The sequence below is a fragment of the Neoarius graeffei genome, chromosome 18 (genome assembly GCF_027579695.1).
Source record: "Neoarius graeffei isolate fNeoGra1 chromosome 18, fNeoGra1.pri, whole genome shotgun sequence".
NCBI lineage: Eukaryota > Metazoa > Chordata > Actinopteri > Siluriformes > Ariidae > Neoarius > Neoarius graeffei.
In genome coordinates this window covers 1,310,831-1,334,883 of record NC_083586.1, presented here as the reverse complement: position 1 = coordinate 1,334,883, position 24,053 = coordinate 1,310,831, and the positions used below count along the sequence as shown (strand labels likewise).

Below are 24,053 nucleotides of genomic sequence, written 5' to 3'. Positions count from 1 at the left end.
AACATGACTCACTTTGTGCAGCCATGAAGCGAACATGACTCACTTTGTGCAGCCATGAAGCTACCATGACTCACTTTGTGCAGCCATGAAGCTAACATGAATCAAACATGAATCACTTTGTGCAGCGTTAAAGCTAACATGAATCACTATGTGCAGCTATGAAGCTCGCAGGACTCACTTTGTGCAGCCATGAAGCTAACATGAATCACTTAGTGCAGGTATGAAGCTAACATTACTCACTTTGTGCAGCCTATGAAGCTAACATGAATCACTTTGTGCAGCTATGTAGCTAACATGAATCACTTTGTGCAGCCACGAAGCTAACATGAATCACTTTGTGCAGCTATGAAGCTAACATGCATCACTTTGTGCAGCCATGAAGCTAACATGAATCACTTTGTGCAGCTATGAAGCTAACATGACTCACTTTGTGCAGCCATGAAGCTAACATGAATCATTTTGTGCAGCCACGAAGCTAACATGACTCACTTTGTGCAGCCATGAAGCTAACATGACTCACTTTGTGCAGCCATGAAGCTAACATGACTCACTTTGTGCAGCCATGAAGCTCGCAGGACTCACTTTGTGCAGCCATGAAGCGAACATGACTCACTTTGTGCAGCCATGAAGCTACCATGACTCACTTTGTGCAGCCATGAAGCTAACGTGAATCAAACATGAATCACTTTGTGCAGCGTTAAAGCTAACATGAATCACTATGTGCAGCTATGAAGCTCGCAGGACTCACTTTGTGCAGCCATGAAGCTAACATGAATCACTTAGTGCAGGTATGAAGCTAACATTACTCACTTTGAGCAGCCATGAAGCTACCATGACTCACTTTGTGCAGCCATGAAGCTAACATGACTCACTTTGTGCAGGTACAAAGCTAACATGACTCACTTTGTGCAGCCATGAAGCTAACATGACTCACTTTGTGCAGCCATGAAGCTAACATGACTCACTTTGTGCAGCCATGAAGCTAACATGACTCACTTTGTGCAGCTATGAAGCTAACCTGACTCACTTTGTGCAGCTATCACCCAAATACGAATCACGTGGTGCAGCTATGAAACTGAACGTTGAAACAACATGAATAATCAAAGTGATTATTTTTTAGGATTATAGCATCAGGAAGGAATTAGGGTTACGGTTATGTGGGTCCACATCTCTTTTGATGTCGTCCGAGTAGAGCTCCAGGATTGTGGAATAAAATAACCAAAAGGCTGCAGCAGAGTCTCCGCCTGGCCTAGTCTTCCTGTTGGCACATAAAATTCCACCAAATCCAACACCACAACTCACCCACATAGATGGACACACACACACACACACACACCTGACACCCAGGCGCGCACACTCACTCCAAAGCTGTGCTTTCCACAGCACAAAAGCGGCTCCGTTTCCAAAACTGCACACTACACTCGGACAGTGGAAATCCATCAGGGTCATTGACAGGGCTCTCCTTCCTTCCACTCAGCCCAGAGCGCTTACAGCGGCCACGCCGTTTCTCAGCCCGTTTTTACACACGGCATCGCACAAAGCGCGCAGCCCGCCGGCTCGAGCCGCACCGTGCTGTTTTATGGCCACTGCGCGACACGCTCGGTCTGTACCCGGGCCTGCTGGAGCTCGGGAGGAACGAGAAAGCCCGCTCTCGCTAATCGTGTGCTCGATCGCTTTGGATCTTGTCTTCCGAGTCTTATTTTCGCCGAGAAACGCCGTGAGAAAACACAAGTGCGAGTGTGTGACGGCAGCGCGCTCACTCAGCGGCAGCGCGGTTGAGTCTCAAACGTTCTCATGCGCGCTTTTAAGCCCCGCTCCCGGCTTTCCACACAGCGTTTCACTCGCTTCCGCTACTGAGCTCTGAGACAGATGGCAGAACTCGCTCCCGCCGCCGCGCCGGCCAAAGCGCCCAAGAAGAAAGCAGCTTCAAAGAGCAAGAAATCAGGTCCGAGCGTCGGCGAGCTCATCATCAAAGCGGTTTCTGCGTCGCAGGAGAGGAGCGGCGTGTCCCTCTCCGCCTTGAAGAAAGCTTTACAGGCCGCCGGATACGATGTGGAGAAGAACAACTCCCGCGTCAAAATCGCCGTCAAGAACCTTGTGAGGAAAAGCGTCCTGGTGCAGACCAAAGGTACCGGTGCGTCTGGCTCTTTCAAGCTGAACAAGACGCAGACCGCAGGCAAGAAGCCCGCCAAGAAAGCAGCGCCCAAAGCCAGAAAGGCGGCCGCTAAAAAGCCAACCGCGGCTAAGAAGCTCAAGAAGGTAGCGGCCAAGAAACCCGCCGCCAAGAAGTCTCCTAAGAAGGCGAAGAAGCCCCCCGCCGCCGCCAAGAAATCCACCAAGAGCCCGAAGAAGGCGAAAAAACCGTCGACCCCCAAAAAGGCTGCCAACAGCGCGAAGAAGACAAAAACTGCCAAGCCCAAAGCCGTAAAGCCCAATACGGCCAAGGCGAAAAAGGCGGCCCCCAAAAAGAAGTGAACGTGTTTGATTGACTAATGTTTTCTTTCCCTAAACGGCTCTTTTAAGAGCCACCCATGTTTTCGTTGAAAGAGCAGTATTCCATATTCACTCATGATATCAGATGCTGCTGATTGTTGTGGTGGAGTTGATTCCTGCTTTACAAAACGGTGACAGGAGGGCGCTGGGAGAACATGAACTGAGTCAGGGCTGATGGAACTAATAACAATTTACATTTCTGTACATCGATATATAAACTTTATAATATATATGCCTATATTCCCTTCTTTCCTTTTTCATATCTCTCTCTCTCACACACACCAGTGGGATGGTTGTCACGCAGGCTGACGCTGGAATTTGACGGCATTTTTGTGATTGGTTTTTCCGCTACAACGATCTTAACCAATCAGAGAAGAGCCGTGTTGTCTTTATCACAGAGGGCACGATCTGTAGCGCTTTTTATTTCAGAGTTGTTCCTGCAACGGATCTGAGCAGCAGAATGAGCGGAAGAGGAAAGACCGGCAAGGCTCGAGCCAAGGCCAAGAGTCGTTCATCCAGAGCCGGACTCCAGTTTCCCGTGGGCCGTGTCCACAGGCTCCTGCGGAAAGGCAACTATGCCGAGCGTGTCGGCGCCGGCGCTCCAGTTTATCTGGCCGCCGTGCTGGAGTACCTGACTGCTGAGATCCTGGAGTTGGCCGGTAACGCCGCTCGTGACAACAAGAAGACTCGTATCATTCCTCGCCACTTACAGCTCGCTGTGCGCAACGACGAGGAGCTGAACAAACTGCTCGGCGGAGTGACCATCGCTCAGGGTGGTGTGCTGCCGAACATTCAGGCGGTACTTTTGCCCAAAAAGACCGAGAAGGCCGTCAAGACTAAATAAATTCACCCACTACTGCGTTCGTCAGTTCTCAAAGGCTCTTTTAAGAGCCACCATCTATGCTCAAAAAGTGCACTTTTTTTAAATCCTTTCCCAGGTTTTGGGGTATTTCATAGCTCGAGCATAAAAGGAATTCATAAACAATATAATCAAGTGGTATTAATAATGATGCATTTTATTTATAACGCATTTTAGCCGTAATGGTAACTAATTAGTAACACTAATAATAACAGTAGTGTGCTGGCTATAAAGGAAGGTTGATGGGTGAAAATAGATTATGACGGCGCTGTCCGTGCGGCGATTGAACCTACAAAACGCGCTAAGCTGCGCTGTTGGCTCTGCGGAGCTGCGCGAGCGGCAATAAATTAGGGACGGGTGTGGCTGTTTCAAACTGTGTCGGCGGGAAAAGACGGTCCAATAGCGAATAGGTGACGCAGCGTGTTCTCTCCAATGACAGGCGACCGCGTTCAAGACGCCCAATGAGCGCAGGGCGCTGTTAGAGTTGAAAAAGCCAGCGTCCGCCGGTGCCGTTTATTCTGTTTCTCATCTGTGAACTGTAGAGCTCGCCGCCATGGCAAGAACCAAGCAGACGGCCCGTAAATCCACTGGTGGCAAGGCGCCCAGGAAGCAGCTTGCCACGAAGGCTGCCCGCAAGAGCGCCCCTGCTACCGGCGGCGTGAAGAAGCCTCACCGTTACAGGCCCGGCACCGTGGCTCTGAGGGAGATCCGCCGTTATCAGAAATCTACTGAGCTGCTCATCCGTAAGCTGCCTTTCCAGCGCCTGGTAAGAGAAATCGCTCAGGACTTTAAGACCGATTTGCGCTTCCAGAGCTCGGCTGTCATGGCACTGCAGGAGGCGAGCGAGGCATACTTGGTCGGCCTGTTCGAGGACACTAACCTGTGTGCCATCCACGCCAAGAGAGTAACCATCATGCCCAAGGACATTCAGCTGGCACGCCGTATTCGCGGAGAGCGCGCTTAAACGCGGACTCCGTCTAACGCACACAAAGGCTCTTTTAAGAGCCACCTCACTGTCTCACAGAAACGAGCCCGTCTCCATCCCCTGCACGGAACACCGTTCTGTTTGAGCTCACGGTTCGAGTGGAGTCGGAGCAGTGAAACAGAACAGCTGTTAGGACACACTGGCCAGAGTTCTAGAACTCCTCGCCGTTTGACTGACAGGTTTTTGTCCCCGTCCTTTTAAATATTGTGGTGTCTGAGCGCCGCTTCAGTAATCAGAAGAGAAGCAGAAAGTTTTCTCCGCTGCTTGGAAATGAGCAAAGGTAATGTATTTAATAATTGGTCTATATGTATAGGTCTATATGCAAAACCTTGTGCGTATTTCAATACATTTATCACTTCACACACGTTTTGTGTTTTTAACAATGGACATTGTCACAAGGCAGATTTCCATTTATCCGCAGATACAAATAAAACATTTTAAATAACTCAGTGCAGCACCCATATAATTTTTACTCGGTTATTTTCGCTTTGTAAGTAAAATAACTTTATTTACTCATTGATAGAGGTTGGTTTTCTTGATGTGGCAACTTTTCTCGCTGTATCTCCCGTAAATAAATTTTTATTCAATTCTGCATTTATTATAAAACAAGGGAACAGCACACAGAGAGAAACACGAATTTGCTCTTCTATGAGAAAGTGGGTGGCTCTTAAAAGAGCCGTTGGGTTGCTGAAGGCGGCCGCAGCAGCAGCGCGCTTTACTTAGAGCTGGTGTACTTGGTGACGGCCTTTGTGCCCTCAGACACGGCGTGCTTGGCCAGCTCGCCAGGCAGTAAAAGGCGCACAGCGGTCTGGATCTCTCTGGAGGTGATGGTGGAGCGCTTGTTGTAGTGAGCCAGACGAGAGGACTCACCGGCGATACGCTCGAAAATGTCATTGACGAAGGAGTTCATGATGCCCATAGCCTTAGACGAGATGCCGGTGTCGGGATGAACCTGCTTCAGGACCTTGTACACGTAGATAGCGTAGCTCTCCTTCCTGGACTTTCTGCGCTTCTTGCCTCCTTTACCAGCCGCCTTGGTCACGGCTTTCTTGGAGCCCTTCTTGGGCGCGCTTTTAGGTGGCTCGGGCATGGCGCTGCTCCTCGGGTAAACTGGAAGAGAATGAATAAGGCCCGCCTCGCGGCCGCTCTATTTACAGGTCCGCAGTGTAATTAAACACGACGCAGGAACATATTTTATTGGCCAGAGTTCCAAACCTCCTCATACGGGGAGCCTCCTACCGCTCCGCCCACTTCCTTCCCCTCCGCCTCGCTTTGTCTCCCTTCCCGCCGTTTTATATTCACATCACTGATGGAAGAATTTTATAGAATTCATTCCATTCTTATATTTCTATTACCACCATCTGAAACGTTTCTCTCTCACACAGCTTTCATATAGAAATGGTTAAGTATTACTGATGTTACTCGTGTCTGCAGTTTCCTGTTCTTTGCTTCATTATAAATAGATTTTATTTTCATTCAGATTTGAATCAAACAATACACATTAGAATGAGATTTCGTTGCTGTGGCTCAGTGTAGTGCAGAACGAAACAGCAAGTATATTACCTGAGAATTAAAAAAAAAAAAATTGTATATACACATACACAGATGTTGTTATTCTTCCCCCTCCCTCTCACACACACTCATGGAGAAAGAGCTCTTTGTGGATGTTTGGGTGGCTCTTAAAAGAGCCGTTGCGTTGGTGCGGTTCAGTGTCGGAGCGTTTAACCGCCGAAGCCGTACAGAGTGCGTCCCTGGCGTTTCAGGGCGTACACCACATCCATAGCGGTGACGGTCTTTCTCTTGGCATGCTCCGTGTAAGTGACGGCGTCGCGGATCACGTTCTCCAGGAACACTTTCAGCACACCGCGGGTCTCTTCGTAGATCAGGCCGGAAATGCGCTTCACACCGCCACGGCGAGCCAGACGGCGAATAGCCGGCTTGGTGATTCCCTGGATGTTGTCGCGAAGAACTTTCCGGTGCCGCTTAGCGCCTCCTTTCCCGAGCCCCTTGCCGCCCTTTCCTCTGCCAGACATCGCGCTGCTCTCTCCAAATCAAGCCGCTCAGTTCATGTCACTGCGCAGCACCCACAGCCTTTATACACTCTCTACAGGACCGAGTTGAGACCCGGAGTGGGCGGGCCTCAGGCCTAAGAACAACGGTTCTGCAGTAAAACACATTCAAAAAGAAACAGAACGCCACAGCTTTTCACTGGCGAGCGCATTCTTCATCCAACATTATCATTCACATTATTTTTTACGCCGTTTTGATCGGCTGAGCGAACTGCAAACAACTGCCGACAGATCATGGTCTGCTCATGCGCAGTTACTCCCTGTCAACAAACAGCCATCACTGTAATGAGGTTAGTAAAAGCACTCTGTGTTTGTGCAACATTGGCGTTCCCTTTTGAGCCCATCTGTGGCTTCAAGGCCCGGATTTTAAACTCCTCGGTCCACTACAGCTACAGGTCACAGAACGCAGAACATCGCCTTATTACTCGGCCCGGCACTCAGCTCTGATCCACACCGATGTCTGTGTACACTGTGAACAGAGCCGACGCTTCACCACACAAGCACCCTCGAAAAAAACTCTGCCTTGTTTTTCTTCCTCCCCCAACCTAAACGCTGGGTCGAGGCTGTGGGGTCATATTCTTGGGTTATTTTAACTCATTCTGAGTTGCTTTCTATAACCCAGCTGCTGGCTTAGTAGTTGAGGACAGTCAGATATGACGCAATCTACCCAGCAGCTGCGTCCATTTAAATCGGTCGTTATAGTATTTGAGTTACATAACAATTAAAAAAAATCTATTCTTCCAACTGTCCCGTCCAGTATCTTTCAAAATGCACTGGAAAAGGGCTGATTTTGGAGGGCAATAAACAAAGTGGTTTCAGCGGATCATCAGAGTGGCGATCCACAGACAGAAGGGAACCGACAGGGAAGGGAATGGACAGTCAATGGGACAAGGAGCCGCAAGCCGTAACCAGCTGTTTCTAAGCTCCTTCCCCTGCTGATTTTCAGCAATGATTGTGAATGATCTGATTAATTAACGTAAACAAATAATGCTTTGTTTGTGACGACCATGTTGTGTAGTGTTGTGTAGTTTTAACAGCTAGGCATTGTCCAGTGTGCTCAGGCATGGTCACTTCTAACCTTGCGCAGCTGTTGGGCTGCTGTTGAGTCGAAACACCCCAGCCGCTGGGTCACACTACATTTAAAAGCACTGTTTTTTCCCCAATGAACAGTCTTTGTGCCCGGGAAGACGACGACTGGCAAGGGGGCAGTTTAAAGCTACACAGATTAAGGGTTGTAATATTATGATGTGCTTATACAAACTCTCCCTGCTGTAAAGGCAGCAAAATTACATGGAAAAATTTATTCACAGTTAGCCAGGTTGCATGGTGATACAAGTGGTGAATGTCAATCCTTATTCGTATTGGCACAGATATCATCAAATGTTACATGTTGCTGCTGCTTTTCTTCATTGAGACAGACATGTTGATTTTGTTTTGACAGATGTGTGTTTTTCCTGCAGCCTTTGTATGCATATAAACGGACAGCTGTGTCAAAAACAAACTTGCAAAATAGCAGCTTCACGAGCTCACAGATGGTTTTGGAGGTAAGCGTGTAATTGCTGGAAGTTTCTGCAATGGAAAACTACAATACTTATATTTATCAACAATAGTATCCAATATAATACACAGTAAAATGTGTACTGTGTGTCTGTGGATAAGGGCTGGGATGGCAGTGGGTTAGCTATATAATTTGTGCCATTATAAGACCCACAACGTACAACTACTGTTTTCTGTGTTTCAGGTGAGGCAGTAGATGAGGAGAGTTTTCTTCTTTTAGATGAGGGCCCCATTGCGAGTCTCATTCCCAAAATTGCCCTCCGATCACAATTTCTAAAACTACATAGTAATGACATTGTCACAAGGGACACTTATATCAAAATATTCAAATATTTTTATGTTAAAAAAATAATAATAATAGGTCATTTAAAGAAATAATTGGAGGAAGATTAAAAAGTGATGAATAAAATAAACGTTTTTGTTTGGTTTTTTGTTTGTTTGTTGTTTTGTTTTTGGCAGTGCTGCGTGTTGTTCTGTGTAGATCTTGACTACCATCGTATGGACAAGTTTAAGAAGTGCACGTCACTCAATGTTTACCCTCTGTGTGTGTGTGTGTGTGTGTGTGAGACTCATGAATCTGAATCAGAATTGAGTTTATTGCCAAGTTGGTTCTCACATACAAGGAATTTGCTTTGGTGGTTGGTGCTTGAATGGTTAAGATAAAATAATTTAAAAATAGACAAAATAGTTATATAAATGTCAATAAACATGGCACTAATTTATCTAAGTTACCAGCAGCAGCACAGAAAGGAATGCAATAACAAATATCAGACCTTACTTTATCAGCTCTCACAAATGCAACATTTAATACAGAATCTATAAAGTTCTAAATTCGCTGCATTTTCACCAACACTAACCTCATTCTTACACCAAGTTTCATTTACAGGGAAATCTTATTCATTTCACCAGTTGGGCAAAATAAACCAACATGCAGAACATCAAACCCATTTGTAAAAATTAAGCCAGCGCTCTAATGAACACACTCAGCACTGTCTACTCCCAGGCCTTTTCTTCTCTATAGACCCTTTTCACGTGACGTCACGACAAACGCGGCCGTCATTTTGGACATGAACTACCAGTAGTCTACCACAGCCAACAACGAGGAATGACGGCGAAGCATCGAAAGGAATATAGCCATCAAAGAAAGTTTTTACTTTCAGCAAGACTTCCATCATGCCATTATATTGTTGTGCACCTGGATGTAGTAACCATCAACACACAAGGCAAGATTTATCATTTTATCGGATCCCGACAGATGCTGACCGACGGAGAAGATGGATGGTCTCTAAAATATTGGCAGAATGATGTTTATTGACATAGCAATCATGTGTAATGGGAAGCATTTGCATATCCGAAGTGTTGTGTTTACATCAAAGATAAAATAAACCGATATGACAACGACTGCTGCTGCCAGGTTGGGGACACAAACTAGTAGAAAGGAAGTGTGCCAACAGTGCCAACACACTTCCTTTGTGGTCGATTCTGCTTTAAGGTAAGATGCATTTAATTATTCGTCTGCTGTGGGTTTGGAATCGGTAGCCTGACCGATTCGTTCATGTTTGTGGTGCCATTTGTTTGTTGACGCGTGTTGAAATGGAAGATTGGTTGTTGACATGATTTCCAGTGATGCTTTGGTGGGTGCTGCTGTGGATCAGATGTGTTGAGTAGCCTGACTGTTTTTTTTTTTTCTTGTGTGTGGTATCATTGTTGACGCGAGGTTGTTTTTTTGAACATGCTAATGCGGACACGATTTCCCCTAATGAGTTATGACTTCAGATGCGATGCATGTGTGGAGGTGTAGAGTCCGCGTGATATGTGCGTAAGATAGGCTTCTCATGTGTTTGGAGATCCGCGCTCCTCAGAGCGCAAGCACCCCCCCAAGGGAAAAAAAGGGACCGCCCCAAAAATATCGGCATACTTCGAACACTGGGTTGGAGAAAGTAATGGCAAATAGTGAGTGCACAAACCATAGAAGGTAAACTGTACACAGTGCCAGGGCAGTGTGATGGTATGTCTACTTTTAGATTGTGTTAGCTTATCAGTGAACACACTCGTCACTCGACGAGTTTCACGTCTTTACGACGGATACTTAAATGTGTGTTAGGTATTATTGTTGCAGTCTAAGCAGTCATTGTAGCAGCTAGATGAGCGAGAACCGAAAGGGTCTGTGCCATAAACCGTTATTTCTTCATGTCCAAAATGGCGATCGCGTTTACGAAGGTCACGTGAGTGAAAAGGGTCTATAAACACAATGCTCACAGTAAATGGGGGTTTAAGGCCCATCATCTTCCCAATCTGGGTTACAGTAAATGTATATACATCTACACTCTGTTTTGACCAGATTGATGTTTTTATTTAGTTTTGTGATTATTTATTTTGATTATTTTTGATCTAACTACTTAATTTATTACATGTCTACAGTATTCCTCAATTCACACTCCAGTGTTGATCAAACTGCCATGCAGTACAGTGGGTTGAACGCAGGCATTAATACACAATGGTGACAAATAAACCCACGCTCTTCACATCTCTCATGGATGAATGGGATGGGAGTGGCATGCATCCATATCCTACATTACAATTATTGGATCATTTCATTATTTCAACCAATTTATTGACTGAAAATGCAGCGAGTCAAGGTTCCAAATGTGGCCACATGAGGGAAACCAACAGCCATCCAGTACAACATAAGTTATTATTATTATTATTATTATTATTAAATACATTTTCTAACAGGCAACAAGCCTCGCACTGATAAGCCCCCCCCCCCCAGCTATTTCCTACAGATTTATTGCTGAAACGCTGTGACTTTAATCAACAAAGGGAACGTGTACTTCCTAAACGTGGCCACACAATGGCAGTCAAGAGCCACGCAGAACACACAGCGCTGTCTCACACACCCATTATTATTTACATTATTCATCAATCTTTAGCATTTCTCCTAGTATTTCCCTACTTAGTTAATTTATTATTATTATTGTTATTATAATTATTATTATATGTGTTTCTACATTTCTCAGTATATAGATGTTAAACCGGATTTGTCCTCAGGAGCGAGCTACAACTAGTAGCCGAAGGTCCAAAGGAATTTAATTGTTTCTTCATAAGCATCATTTTCATTTTCCCAAAACTTTCCGCAATATTCTTGCTGTTTCTAACAAGGCAGTCTTTTGGAGATGTTCTATTTTAATACTCACGTTGATCTTTTTAATCCATTGTCCTAACTTATTCAGTTCATTCAATAATTAGGGGTACATGTCATGTCCACAGGTTGTATTTATACATTTTACAAAATATTCACTTCAAAAAATTATCAATTTTACATTGGTACACATTCTTTTTTAATTTAATACAAAACGTCAGCAAGTCCCATTGTTTATTTTGCAGAAATTGCGTAGAGTACATTGGAATTTTTTTTTGTGCTGTCTGATTTGTTAAAGGTCAAGGTTTGCTCTCCAAATTAACAGTAGGATGCATGTTTTTGCGAGGCGAGGTGGCCAAGTGGTTAGAGCGCTTGACCGCTAAGCGAATGGTCCCCAGTTCGAGCCTCGTCTCGGACGGTGATCTGGGGCTCGCCTCCTGTCCACCCAGCAGTGAATGGGGACCTGGTGGAAACACTGGGGAAGCTAAGGTGGTGAGGAAAGGAACTGGCCACCCTACCTCACTATGCCGATGGCCCAGGACAAGTGTGCTTTCTAACAGGCACTCCCCAATGTGTGAAAAATGTATATGGGGCTCTCTTTGCTTTGCATGTTTTTGTATATTATTTTCATCATTTTTGTTGAAAATAACCATTAAAACACGATAAAGGTGTTTTTAAATCTATTTGACTCACTACATATTCAATTATTGCATGTGTCCGAGAAATCTCTGTCAACAGTGTTAGCCACTGGCAAAACCTCTTTAACTCAGCAATGGTTTGCTCCAAAGTCACCTGTCCAACAGCATGTGATGTCACTTCCTTTAGTGGAGGAAATTTTAACTTCAGCATGGTCCGTCTTTTCTCCTCCTCCTCAATATTTCATCAATATTATTGTCTGCACATAGAGTGGGTTAATTGCTCGTCAACTGTGTTATCAACATGTTCGTGTGCACTTGATTTAGATATTATATTTACAACACTGTAGAGAAAGATTGTTTAAACAGATGTTGATCAAGGTCATGAGGTGACATGTTAGCACCTAGCGGCTAGCACAAGGGCCTAAAATGAAAGAAATGTCATGTTACCCATCAAGTGTTGGTGGAGTGGAAGAACATGTCTGCTTTGGCACAATCAGCTCATCAAAAGAAAATGGCCCCGCAGCCATATGGACCCATCTATCCCCAATACTTGACCTGGTCAAAGCTTCCTCTCCCAATGTGACTGTGGTACACAGTTTTTCACAGTTTGCTTAGTTTCTTTGAACTGCTATTTATTTTACTACATGAACTATGTTCAGAACACTCGTGTTTTTTCTGCTTGTTTGGGGACTTCTGTTCGCACTCATATTGGGGCAGCCAGCGTATAGCCATGGGGCTATTGTTTACACCAGGGGACCGCTGCTAGCACTCAGTAACACCGCATGCTCATACATGCACAAAAAAAACGCACACCAACATCTGGCTCATAGACACTCCTGCTCTGCAGCTCAGCATTTAATCCACTGTTTGTTTTGGGGGTTTTTTGTGGCTACTGCCTCATAAAGGCGAAGCGAGGCAGTAGCCACTATGTCATCGTGCTGTAAGAATGAGTGTAACAATAGCAAAACTTTTAGAAATGGAATAAGAGAAACCTCGTTATAACTTCGTAGTGTCATAAGATAATCGGCAGATGAAAAGATAAACGAAATTCACCTCGTGGTTCCCCAAGGCTACTGATTCGATATCGAGTAAGTGGTGTTCATTTTAAGAAAATTTACCTTTTTGATTAACACGGCTTTTGTTTGGTCCTTCTGAAAGGTCAAATGACAGGTTTTGTAAGGTTTTTTTTTTTTAGCTTTTTGGCAGATAGATTGAGAAGGCGATATCAAACTTCTGCTATTTGCTTTAATTTGTTAATTGTATTTTTTTATTTCAGTCACAGTGCTGCTCACCCTCTCCACTGCAGCACCGTCGATAGATAGTGGAACATGCTGGGTGTGCGCTCTCCTGAAGTACACAACAATCTCCTTTGTCTTCGCCATGTTCAGGCAGAGATTGTTGTCCTTGCACCACATGGCCAAGTGGCTCACCTCACTCCTGTAGATTGTCTCATCACCATTGTTGATGAGACCCACCACAGTCGTGTCATCCGCAAACTTAATGAAGAGATTAGAGTTGGATGTTGGTATGCAATCGTGGGTCAGCAGAGTGAAGAGGAGGGGGCTTAGCACACATCCTTGGGGGGCCCCCGTGTTCAATGTGATGGTGCTGGAGGAGTTGCTGCCGAATGAGCCATGGAGGAATGATTGTGTTGAATGCTGAGCTAAAGTCTATGAACAGCATTCTGACATATGAGTCTTTTGTCTCCAGGTGGGTGAGGGCTGAGTGGAGGGCAGTGGAGATGGTGTCATCAGTCAAACGGTTGGACTGATATGCAAACTGGAAAGGGTCCAGGTTGGGGGGGATGGCAGACTTGATATGCCGCATGACTAACCGCTCAAAGCACTTCATGAGGATGGGAGTGAGTGCGACAGGGTGGTAGTCATTGAAGCAGGAGGGAGATGGCTTCTTTGGGACTGGGATGATGGTGGTGGCTTTGAGGCACGTGGGGACAACAGCCTGGCTCAACGAGATGTTGAAGATGTCTGTAAAGACATCTGTGAGCTCCTCAGCATAGTCTCTCAGGACACAACCAGGAATGTTATCAGGACCCAGGGCTTTTAGTGCATTTGTCATCCTGAGAGCTCTCCTCACGCTGTCTGGGGACAGCATCAACACCTGGTTGCTGGGAGGTGGTGGGGTCTTCTGTGCCGTGGTGCTGTTGTCTGCCTCAAAGCAAGTGAAGAAGTCATTCAACTGATTCAGCAGAGACATGGAGTTGTCACAGGTCTGCAGTGAGGGCTTGTAGTCTGTGATGGTCTGAATCCCCTGCCACAGGTTCCTGGTGTCTCTGCTGTTGTTGAAATAGTCAGCAATGTACCTGGAACACTGTCTCTTGGCCACCCTGATGCCTTGTGACAAGTTGGCCCTAGCTGTCCTCAGGCCCACCTTGTGCCCAGCTCTGAAGGCACCGTTCCGAGCCCACAGGAGCCTGTGGACTTCCCCTGTCAGCCATGGCTTCTGATTGGCCCGAATGGAGATGGTTCTGGTGACCATAACGTCGTCCATGCACTTCTTCATGTAGGCAGTGACGGTCTCCATGTACTCCTGGAGATCTATGATGTTGTTGTAGGTGGCCGCCTGTCTGAACATGCTCCAGTCAGTGGTGGAAAAACAGTCCTGGACTGCCTCTGAGGACCCCTCTGGCCACACACGTATCTGCTTTGTAGCTGGTTTGGTGACTTTAACCAGCGGCATACATGCTGGCATTAGCATAACAGTGGAGTGATCTGAGGCCCCAACATGGGGGAGGAGTAGGGCTTTGTAGGCGTCTTTATGCATGGTGTAAACATTGTCCAGACCACAACAGCATCGCGGCACCAGGCATCACTGATGAAAACAGAGTCCTCCGCTGCGAGTCTTCCCCCCCTCGACTAGTGCTCTGTCTGACCGGTAGCATGCTAGCCGGGCTAGCTGAATTGCACAGTCCGGGACGCTGTTGTTAAGCCATGTTTCCAAACACGAGGAAACAACATTCACTCACAGACTTAAAAGATGAGCGGAGTAGGTGGACATAATCCAGCTTGTTGTCCAGCGAGTGTACGTTGGCCAGAATGATGGTAGGGATAGCTGGCCGGTGAGGGCTAGCCGCTAGCCTAGCCCGGATACCACCTCGCTTGCCCCTTTTCTGCTTCCGCATGTTCCGCCGGTGGCGCTTCCACTGTGGGCTGGATGCAGGAGTGGGGGTCAGTGATTGAGCAGGCCTCTGGAGCAAACTGTAGTCGCATAACACTTCCACGCCAGCTGGATTTATATCCGTGAATATAGTTCTGCAGATGTCGAGCAGAAACTCACGGGAGTATGTGCGCCTTGAAACTGATGGACGTGACAAAGATGAACAGATACACACTGTTTTAAAACACAAAAAACACCATTCTGTCGGGACAGGAATTCAATCGCTTCCCTGATTACAGTTCTCCTAAATCGGAGTTATCTGTGTTCCCCTACCAGAAAAACAACTGCTGGTTGAAGCATTTTGTGGTCAGCCAAGCATCTAACAGAAAAACTTCTAATCTGTTATCAAACCGATTATCCATTGCGCCACTGGCCCAAGCAGAGCAATGGTAAGTGAGATCCAAACTACGTATGATTTTCCATTTAGTCACTGTTCAATAGTGAGATGGAAAATGCAACACCATATCCCAGATTCAAACCAGGGTCACTGCAGTCACAATGCAGAGTATTAACCACTATACTATCACAGCACTCCCTTGCCTAAGGCAGAGTATGTGATCAGGTTGCCACAAACTCAGTGGCTGGACATGGATTGGGCCATGCCGGCCCACTTTTGGCCTGGTGTTGTGAGAACAGTCAGCTTTTTAGTTCAGTTCAGTTCAATTTCATTACTCATTTTCTGTTAACACATGGCCAACTTGCAATGAAATGCAGTGACCGAGATAAGAACCAGAAACAAGTCTCTCAGCATTGGAGCCTGACAGGAGTTTAACAGAATATCAGTTAAAAAAAAGTTTCAAAGTCTCATCTCATTATCTCTAGCCGCTTTATCCTGTTCTACAGGGTCACAGGCAAGCTGGAGCCTATCCTAGCTGACTACAGGCAAGGTACACCCTGGACAAGTCGTCAGGTCATCACAGGGCTGACATATAGACACAGACAACCATTCACACCTACAGTCAATTTAGAGTCACCAGTTAACCTAACCTGCATGTCTTTGGACTGTGGGGGAAATCAGAGCACCCAGAGAAAACCCACACGAACAACATGCAAACTCCACACAGAAAGGCACTCGCCGGCCACAGACCTTCTTATTATGAGACAGCAGCACTAACCACTACACCACCATAGCTTCGAAGTCATAAAGATGAAAAAAACAGAAGTTAAATTCAAGTGAAAATAGAAATAACTGAGATGTATGCATGCATTGTCTCAGGGGGTAGTGTGGGGAGGGGGTGTAGCACAAGCACCTGTATTGTACATTGGGAAAATTTGACATGTGCGGCTACCAGTAATTGCACTTTTTTGAAGACAAATTAAGTACTGACCATGTAAACAAAGTTTTGATATGTGTTGGTAAATGTGGAAACAGTAAATATGTAAATGTTTTGGTGATATGTAAACAGAGTCTTGAGATATGTTGGTGATATGTAAATGGAGTCTTGTGATATAAACAGAGTCTTTTGATATGTTCTGATATAAACAGAGTCTTGTGATATGTCGATTGTGGACCTGTATTAGTTTGAAATGATGTTTGGCTTCATGCCAAACTTCTTCAGCCTCCTCAGGAAGCACAGCCGCTGGCGAGCTTTCCTGACCACAGTGTGGAACTTAAAGTTGCTGACCCTTTCGACCTCATCTTCGTTGATGTAGATGGCCTAGTGTGTCCTCCCTTGCTGTCTCCTGTAGTCCACTATCATCTCCTTAGTTTTCCTGACGTTGAGAGAGAGGTTGTTGTTCTGGCACCAGCTGGCTAACGCCTTCACTTCCTCTCTGCATGCCGTCTCAAGTCAAGTCAACTTTATTGTCAAATATGCTATACATGTATGTAGTGAAAATTCATTATGTCTGATAATTATAACTATTCTTTTAAGTTCGTTTCTTAAGACACGTATTTTTAAGTATGTTACCTCGCTTGTTGACAGTTTCGGCGAACACTTCCGCCTTCTTCAAAACAGTCACCAGATGTCGAGTGGTGACGTGCCTTATCAGCTGATGTTACTCTATGGAGGCGTGAACGTCCCGCCCAATTTGACAGGTAGTCCACGCCTCCTGCTGTCAGGTCGCTGCCCCAGGACTGCGCTCCAGGTGTGTGACAGCGTGTACACTCCCTCATCCCGGTTCATGGTCCTCTGCGCCCGCTTACGTATCTCCACTGCCTCTAAAATCCAATGCTGGTATCTATTCTCTTCAGCGCGAATGACTCTGGCCTCTTCCCAATTCATAATATGATTATGTCGTTTGCAGTGGTCTGAAATGGCTGATTTTAAGTTTTCTTGGTGTGCTTTTTCTTTTTCGGATCTTGTGAGTCTTTTTGTTGTTTCTTTTTCACATTCTAATTGGTGTTCTTTCCTGCGAGTGTGGAAGCATCTGCCCGTTTCACCAATATAGACTTTATTGCATGAACGGCAAGGGATTTCATATATGATATTGCATTTATTGTCCAGTTGTATTTTATCTTTGGGGTGAACTAGCAGCTGTCGGAGGTTCTTGTATGGTTTGACCGGGGTGTTGATGTGGTATTTCCTCATGGATCGTTGGATGCGTTCTGTAACTCCTTTTATGTATGGTAATGTGACAAAGCCCCGGTTTGTTTTTTCTTGTTTGTTTGTTTCTTTCCTTTTTTTGTGTCTGTGATTTTCCTTTTTGAATTGCCCACGGTGGATATTGGCAGTTTTTTAATGCCTGTTGGATGTGTTGTTCCTCCTCCTGTCTGTCTTTCTCCTCCGTGATGTTCTGTATTCGGTCGTATAGTGTTCTGATTACTGACATTTTGTGTGCGATGGTATGTTCAGATGTCCAGAGAAGATATTGGTCGGTATGTGTAGGTTTTCTGTATGTTGTAATTCTGATGTTCCCTTCTTCTGTGTGGTGTATTTTTAGGTCCAGAAATGCTATTGTCTTATCCGTTTCCTCTTCGTGTGTGAATTTGATGTTGCCTGTCTTGTCTATGGAGTTTAGATGATCCGTGAGTTGTTGTGTGTGGCCTGTTTTGGTTATTTCAAGAATGTCATCAACATATCTTTTCCAGAAGATAGGTTTGCAGTCATCCGGTGCTGTTTCTATGGCTCGGGTTTCCAGATCCTCCATAAAAAAGTTGCATAGAGTGGCAGATAGTGGGTCCCCCATTGCAAATCCCTCTTTTTGTCTATAGATTGTACCTCTGTATTGGAAATATGTGGATGTGGAAATGAAATGTAATAGTTTTGTTATGTCCTGTGCTGTAAGTTTTGTATGTTTTTTCAGGGTTCTGTCTGCTTTTAACCGGTTTTCTACTATGTTGAGAGTGTTTGTGACCGGTGTTTTTGTAAAGAGGGATATGACGTCATGTGATACAAAGATTTCATCCTTTTTTATCTTGATTTCCTTTAGTTCTTTCACCAGTTGTTTTGAGTTTTTGCAGTGGTATTCCGTAAGTCCGAGGAGTGGTTTAATTATGTCTGCCAGCGTCTTGGAAAGGTTGTAAGTAACTGATCCTATACTGTCTACTATGGGTCTTAGTGGTGCTCCGGGTTTATGAATTTTCGGTGTGCCGTATATCTGGGGGGTGATGTCTGCTGTGAGGTGACATCTGGTGACTGTTTTGAAGAAGGCGGAAGTGTTCGCCGAAACTGTCAACAAGCGAGGTAACATACTTAAAAATACGTGTCTTAAGAACCGAACTTAAAAGAATATGCTATACATGCTTGACATACAGCACAGATGAAATTACAGTCCTCTCTGACCCACGGTGCAAACAGGCAATACAATAAATAAAAAATAGAATAATTGAAATAAACAGCACAAACAGTATAAACACTCTAGATAAGAACTAGACATACAAAACACTCATATATACACACACACACATATTGAAGCAAATAAACATTCAAGGGCACTTGAGGTATAGCAGGTAAACATGAGATAAGCAGAATAAACAAACTAATAGCTGTTAAGGTGAGGTAGAGCGGAATAGTGCAAATGAGCAAGGTAAAGTGAAATGTGCAGTCCCTGAGTTCAGTGTGTTAATGAACGTTGAGAGTATATATATATATATATATATATATATATATATATATATATATATATATACTCTCATCGTTGTCCGTAAGGAGGCCCGAGATGGTTGTGTCGTCAGCAATTTTGATGATGTTGGCACTGTATTTAGCAGTGCAGTCGTTGGCGAATGATGAGTGCACGAGGGGACTAATCACACAGCCCAGTGGCACACCTGTGTTCAGGATACAGTAAGCGAGGAGTAAGTGTGGCTACCGATTATCACCACCTGGGGTCTGCCTGTCAGAAAGTCAAAGATCCATCTGCAAATGGTCATCTGCTCATGAAATCGTTAAGTATTTCATTATGATTGCATTTTCTCTGCTCATCCCAAGGCAGTTTTACTTATTAAGTGCAAATTTGCAGCTAAATGCTTTCAAGATCTTGCAACCTGATTTGATTTTGGTTGCTGGTCACAGCCCATAGTCAGACTGTGAGCTGAGCTTTATCAGAGATAGCTTTCAGAAAACAGGTTTCGGTGGCCTTTTTGAAGCATGAAGCTTCAGAAAATGCTAAATGTAACTCAAAGAATGTTGAACCTTGGTCCTATCTACTGAGCTGTGCAGGCTCTAAGATGAGCTATATTGAACCATAGGATATGTATTTTCTTTTAGAACGTGAAGAATTTTGTCCATCAGTGGTATCAAATGCTGCATGAAGGTCAAGCAACACAAGCAGCAAGACAGCCCTGATCAGACACCAACAGTAGGTCATTTACTACTTTAACCAGTGCTGTCTCTGTGCTACGATGACGTCTAAATCCTGACTGATACATTTTGTGGATGTTATTCCTATGTAAATATGAGCATAACTGCTGTGCCACAGCTTTTTCAAGTATCTTGGAGATAAAGGGGAGGTTTGATATTGGATAGCTGACAGGGATCAAGGTCAGGTTTTTTAATCAGGGGTTTGATAACTGCTAGTTTAAAGGATTTGGGTACATAGCCAATCCTAAGAGAAGAATTTATTATTTTTAGAAGTGGTTCAATTACTTCAGGTATTATCTGTTTGAATAGATGTGTAGGTAAGGGATCTAGTACACTTTTGATGCGGCTTTTGATGCGGAGATTAATGAAAGTAATTCAGTTTCTCTAAGGCAGGGGTCACCAAACTTTTTTCTCTGGGGGCCACATTGTCGTTCCTGACTGTGATGGGGGCCGGGGTCGGGTCAGCTATATCACATAGAATTGTATAACCCAGACAAATATGACCACCAGCAGGCCTCATTGTGTAGTAGAGATTACTAGCCTGGCACGGCCATCCCCACTACTATATCCCCACTACTATATCCCCACTACTATATCCATACTACTATATCCATACTACTATATCCCCACTACTATATCCCCACTACTATATCCCCACTACTATATCCCCACTACTATATCAACACTTGATTCCTGGCACATATTTGTTTATCTTTACTAGTGGTTTGCAAAAGTAGTAATCAAGTCTTCACACTTTGTTTTAATTTGAAAAACCACAGATATTCCATTTATTTATTTTCTAATAAAAATAATATCAAAGCTGTCAAGGTAAGAAACATCTGCCTAGTTGAGGTGATTGACACTGGCAAAGGTGAGTGGAAAATTATAAATTGTAGGTAAGCCTGTTGATATTATTAATAATAATTGTATGCAGCACTTAATAAAGGTCAAATAAATAGGCCTATAAAATAAATACATTTTAAAAAACAGTGAAATTATAATAATATGAGCAATAGATCAATAGATCACAGCTGTTGTGCTGTGTCCTGCACGTCATTGCTCTCATCCATGGCCAAAGCAAAAAACTCGAATTCTGACGCTTTCTCATTCAGCTGGTCATACACGTCGTCCCCCAAATCTTCGGATCGCCTGGTCATAGTAGGTGCGGAGAGACTCAGCGCGTTGAGCGCATCCTTCTTGTCGGGACACACCTCCTCGGCCACAGCAAGCATGCATACTTTAACAAAGTCCCCATCAGTAAACGGCTTTCCATGGGTAGCTAGTAGGTGAGCTGCCGTATAGCTAGCTCGGACAGCAGCCTGGTTGATCTGGGTTTGGCGAAGGAATACATTCTGTTGTGCAGCCAGTCCGCATTTCATCCTCCGAATCCTGTCTTCTCTTGTTTGCCCTCGCAAACTAGCATACCCTTTGTGGCATAGTTCGAATTACGTGGGAGCCAATGGGTGCTGAGCTCCCATTCCCTCAGGCTCCCATGAAAGAAGCAAACTTAATTTTCTGTGCAACTCTCTCAAATACGTCATATATCACCATAATAAGCTTGAATAGCCTATATCACCATATAAATATAAATAAAACTCGTTTCATTTCCGATCACCATGCAGCCATAACTTTGTATTGAACGTGTTATTAAACCGCAACATGTACGGCTGTACTTCACCACCACACCACTATGCGCGCAAACTGAAATTTGCAGCCTGCGAAATCGAATGTGAAGTTAAGTCCGAAGAAGACTTGTCCTCTATCTCACAACGATCTTCCTTTGTTTAACAATATATATATATATATATATATATATATATATATATATATATATATATATATATAATTTGTTTAACAATATATATATATATATATATATATATATGCATGCAACACCGTGTGTGTGTGCGTGCGTGCATGCGCGCGCCTGTGTGTGAAAGCTGTGCACTGCAGTGCGCAAAAGTGCGCTGGTCCAGGAGAGCGAGTATGCATTGCTTTTTTTTTTTTAATAGAGACCCCCATAGGGTCAAATTTATAATTCGAACCCTGCTTTGTGGCGGGTTTCATAGTGACAACGCAGATTATATTCTTTGAAAACCGGCACACTTTCTTTACATACAAGACAAACTACACGGTCCTTACACTGAACGAAAAAATAATCGGTGGTCCACTGTTCTTTAAAAACTCTGCACTCTCTGTTGGCTTTTCGCTGACCACTCGCCATTTTGCTGTCCTGAACACTGACAGTTCTCTGCGCATGCGCTGCCTGTTACTGCTTGATCGCGAGCATATGACGAAAATTCGGAAAATATGAATAGTTCATTTTATAACTAAATATCAATTTTAATTGATAAAATCAACAAAATACAAGATGCAGACATGTTATTATTTGCCAAAAAGCAACTTAAAAAACTAGGCCATGACCACTTTTGGGGATTGCCTCATAGGGCCGGTTCAAGTGGTGGGGGGCAGAGGGGCTGGGGGGCCGGTCAAAGGGGGGTGGCGGGCCGGATCTGGCCCGCGGGCCGTAGTTTGGTGACCCCTGCTCTAAGGGGAGTAAAACATTCTAATTGCTGATCTGATACAGTTATATTGTTAACTACAGGGTCACTTACATTGTCTGACCTTAAATTAGTAGTTTGAGACTTTTGTTGGATATTCTTAATTTTGTGATTAAAGAAATTCATGAAGTCATTGCTACTACGGTACATACTACAGTTATGCATGTGCCTATAGTGGACTTATTCCTGGTTAATTTTGCTACAGTATTAAACAGGAATCTAGGATTATTTTTGTTATCTTCTATTAGGGAGGGGAGATAAGTTGATCTAGTAGCACTAAGAGCTTTTCTATAATTCAGGAAGCTCTCCTTCCATGGTAATTTGAACGCTACCAATTTTGTTTGATGCATTTATGTTCAAATTTTCGAGTGGTCTGTTTCAATGTGTGAGTGTTTTCATTATACCAGGGTGCTAATTTTTTGTCTCTGAACATTTTCCTTTTAAGAGGAGCTACATTATCTAAAGCAGCGTTTCTCAACCTATTTTCAGTCACGGCACCCTTCAGAAGTATGCAAATTCTCAAGGCACCCCCATGTAAAATATACAGAGTCACGCTGACCTTACACTGACTCCAGCAGTGACGTTGTGACATGGGAAAGGGGGCTGTGAGACAAATTTTGATGATGCATGAGGCGGCGATGATCTGCATTAGTGTAACTATCATTTTTTGGAATTTTAATTCATTTTATTTCTTTCAATGTTAGAATATATACTTTTTGATGGCACTCCTAATGAAGCCAGATGGCACCCCAGGGTGCCACGGCACCCTGGTTGAGAAAGGCTGATCTAAAGTATGGCGTAACGTTGACTCTAAGCATTCAGTTGCCTGATGAAGTTCTGCAGGGGCCGACAGTGACCCAATCAAAGTTGATAACTCTGGGAGATCATTTAAAAAGCTCTGTGCAGTAGTTGACGTGAATGTACATTTAATACAGTAGCGTGGTGAGGTGCATATATTATTACTCAGACATATTTTGAATGAGATGAGATAATGATCTGAGATAACTTCAGACTGTGGAAGTATGACTATATTTTCTACATTTAACCCAAATGTTAGCATTAGATCGAGGGTGTGATGACCATTATGGGTTGGTCCTATGACATTCTGATTAATCCCTACTGAATCTAAAATGGACACAAACGCTGTTTTCATAAGGTCTTCTGGGTTATCGAAGTGAATATTAAAATCTCTGACAACTAAAATTTTGTCTAAGGAAATAACCAGATCTGAGATAAAATCTGCAAATTCAGAAAGAAACTCAGAATATGGCCCCGGGGGCCTGTACATAATAAGTCACCATGAACCTGGGTTTTTTTTTTTTTTTGGATGCCTTCTTTCCAGTAGAATATAATGAATGGAATCATTGTAATAGTCATAAATCATGGTCAAATAAACAAAGGATTTTCTTGCTAGTTATGATAGTGGACACAGTGTAGCATCTCCCCTGGGAATCACAGGTCCTACTCCCTAACTTGAATCACATACCAAGACAATGAAGTTACAGCCCTTGTTGAAATCAATAAAATCAGTAAAGCCATACACATTTTGTGAAGAAAGCAAAGGTAACATGAACCTGCATTCACGCAGATATCTAATAGAATAGGGGCTAATAGGGGCTTCATGCCCCGAATAGAAAGATGGCCAAGATGGCTTTTGTTTCCCCTTCACATGAGTGTTAGTGATATTGATGCTGGTCGTTTGAGGTCAAGGCCTATGTCACAGTAGCCTAATTGATGAGGCACTGGACTCTTAAGCCAGTGTTTGTGTGTCAAATTTGATGAGAGAAAGGCTTTGTCCAGAGGCTTTTGAAATTCATGATTACATGAGTTTAG

At 44.1% G+C, this 24,053-nt stretch overlaps 5 protein-coding genes across 5 annotated transcripts; 3 read left to right on the top strand and 2 right to left on the bottom strand.

The window, feature by feature from the left end:
• The first annotated feature begins 1,869 nt into the window (after positions 1-1,869).
• Positions 1,870-7,695, top strand: LOC132865880 (histone H1-like). Its single transcript, XM_060898393.1, has 2 exons — positions 1,870-2,471; positions 7,459-7,695. Exons 1-2 carry the CDS (start codon positions 1,870-1,872, stop codon positions 7,481-7,483), a joined length of 627 nt encoding a protein of 208 aa, XP_060754376.1. The 3' UTR covers positions 7,484-7,695.
• On the top strand, positions 2,893-3,353 carry LOC132865903 (histone H2A-like). Its single transcript, XM_060898412.1, has one exon. It carries the CDS (start codon positions 2,954-2,956, stop codon positions 3,335-3,337), a length of 384 nt encoding a protein of 127 aa, XP_060754395.1. The 5' UTR covers positions 2,893-2,953; the 3' UTR covers positions 3,338-3,353.
• On the top strand, positions 3,903-4,468 carry LOC132865924 (histone H3). Its single transcript, XM_060898429.1, has one exon. The coding sequence runs from the start codon at positions 3,906-3,908 to the stop codon at positions 4,314-4,316; it is 411 nt and encodes a 136-aa protein (XP_060754412.1). The 5' UTR covers positions 3,903-3,905; the 3' UTR covers positions 4,317-4,468.
• Positions 4,887-5,611, bottom strand: LOC132865907 (histone H2B-like). The gene has a single exon (XM_060898415.1). It carries the CDS (start codon positions 5,425-5,427, stop codon positions 5,053-5,055), a length of 375 nt encoding a protein of 124 aa, XP_060754398.1. The 5' UTR covers positions 5,428-5,611; the 3' UTR covers positions 4,887-5,052.
• On the bottom strand, positions 5,874-6,388 carry LOC132865916 (histone H4). Its single transcript, XM_060898422.1, has one exon. It carries the CDS (start codon positions 6,368-6,370, stop codon positions 6,059-6,061), a length of 312 nt encoding a protein of 103 aa, XP_060754405.1. The 5' UTR covers positions 6,371-6,388; the 3' UTR covers positions 5,874-6,058.
• Positions 7,696-24,053: the final 16,358 nt, after the last annotated feature.

Excerpts from the sequence above, each read along its gene's own strand:
- LOC132865916 (XM_060898422.1), bottom strand. The coding sequence starts at position 6,370 with ATGTCTGGCAGAGGAAAGGGCGGCAAGGGGCTCGGGAAAGGAGGCGCT.
- LOC132865924 (XM_060898429.1), top strand. The coding sequence starts at position 3,906 with ATGGCAAGAACCAAGCAGACGGCCCGTAAATCCACTGGTGGCAAGGCG.
- LOC132865907 (XM_060898415.1), bottom strand. The coding sequence starts at position 5,427 with ATGCCCGAGCCACCTAAAAGCGCGCCCAAGAAGGGCTCCAAGAAAGCC.
- LOC132865903 (XM_060898412.1), top strand. The coding sequence starts at position 2,954 with ATGAGCGGAAGAGGAAAGACCGGCAAGGCTCGAGCCAAGGCCAAGAGT.
- LOC132865880 (XM_060898393.1), top strand. The coding sequence starts at position 1,870 with ATGGCAGAACTCGCTCCCGCCGCCGCGCCGGCCAAAGCGCCCAAGAAG. Across the intron at positions 2,472-7,458 it reads AAGGCGGCCCCCAAAAAGAA|TGTGCTCAGGCATGGTCACT; the intron begins GTGAACGTGTTT and ends GGCATTGTCCAG.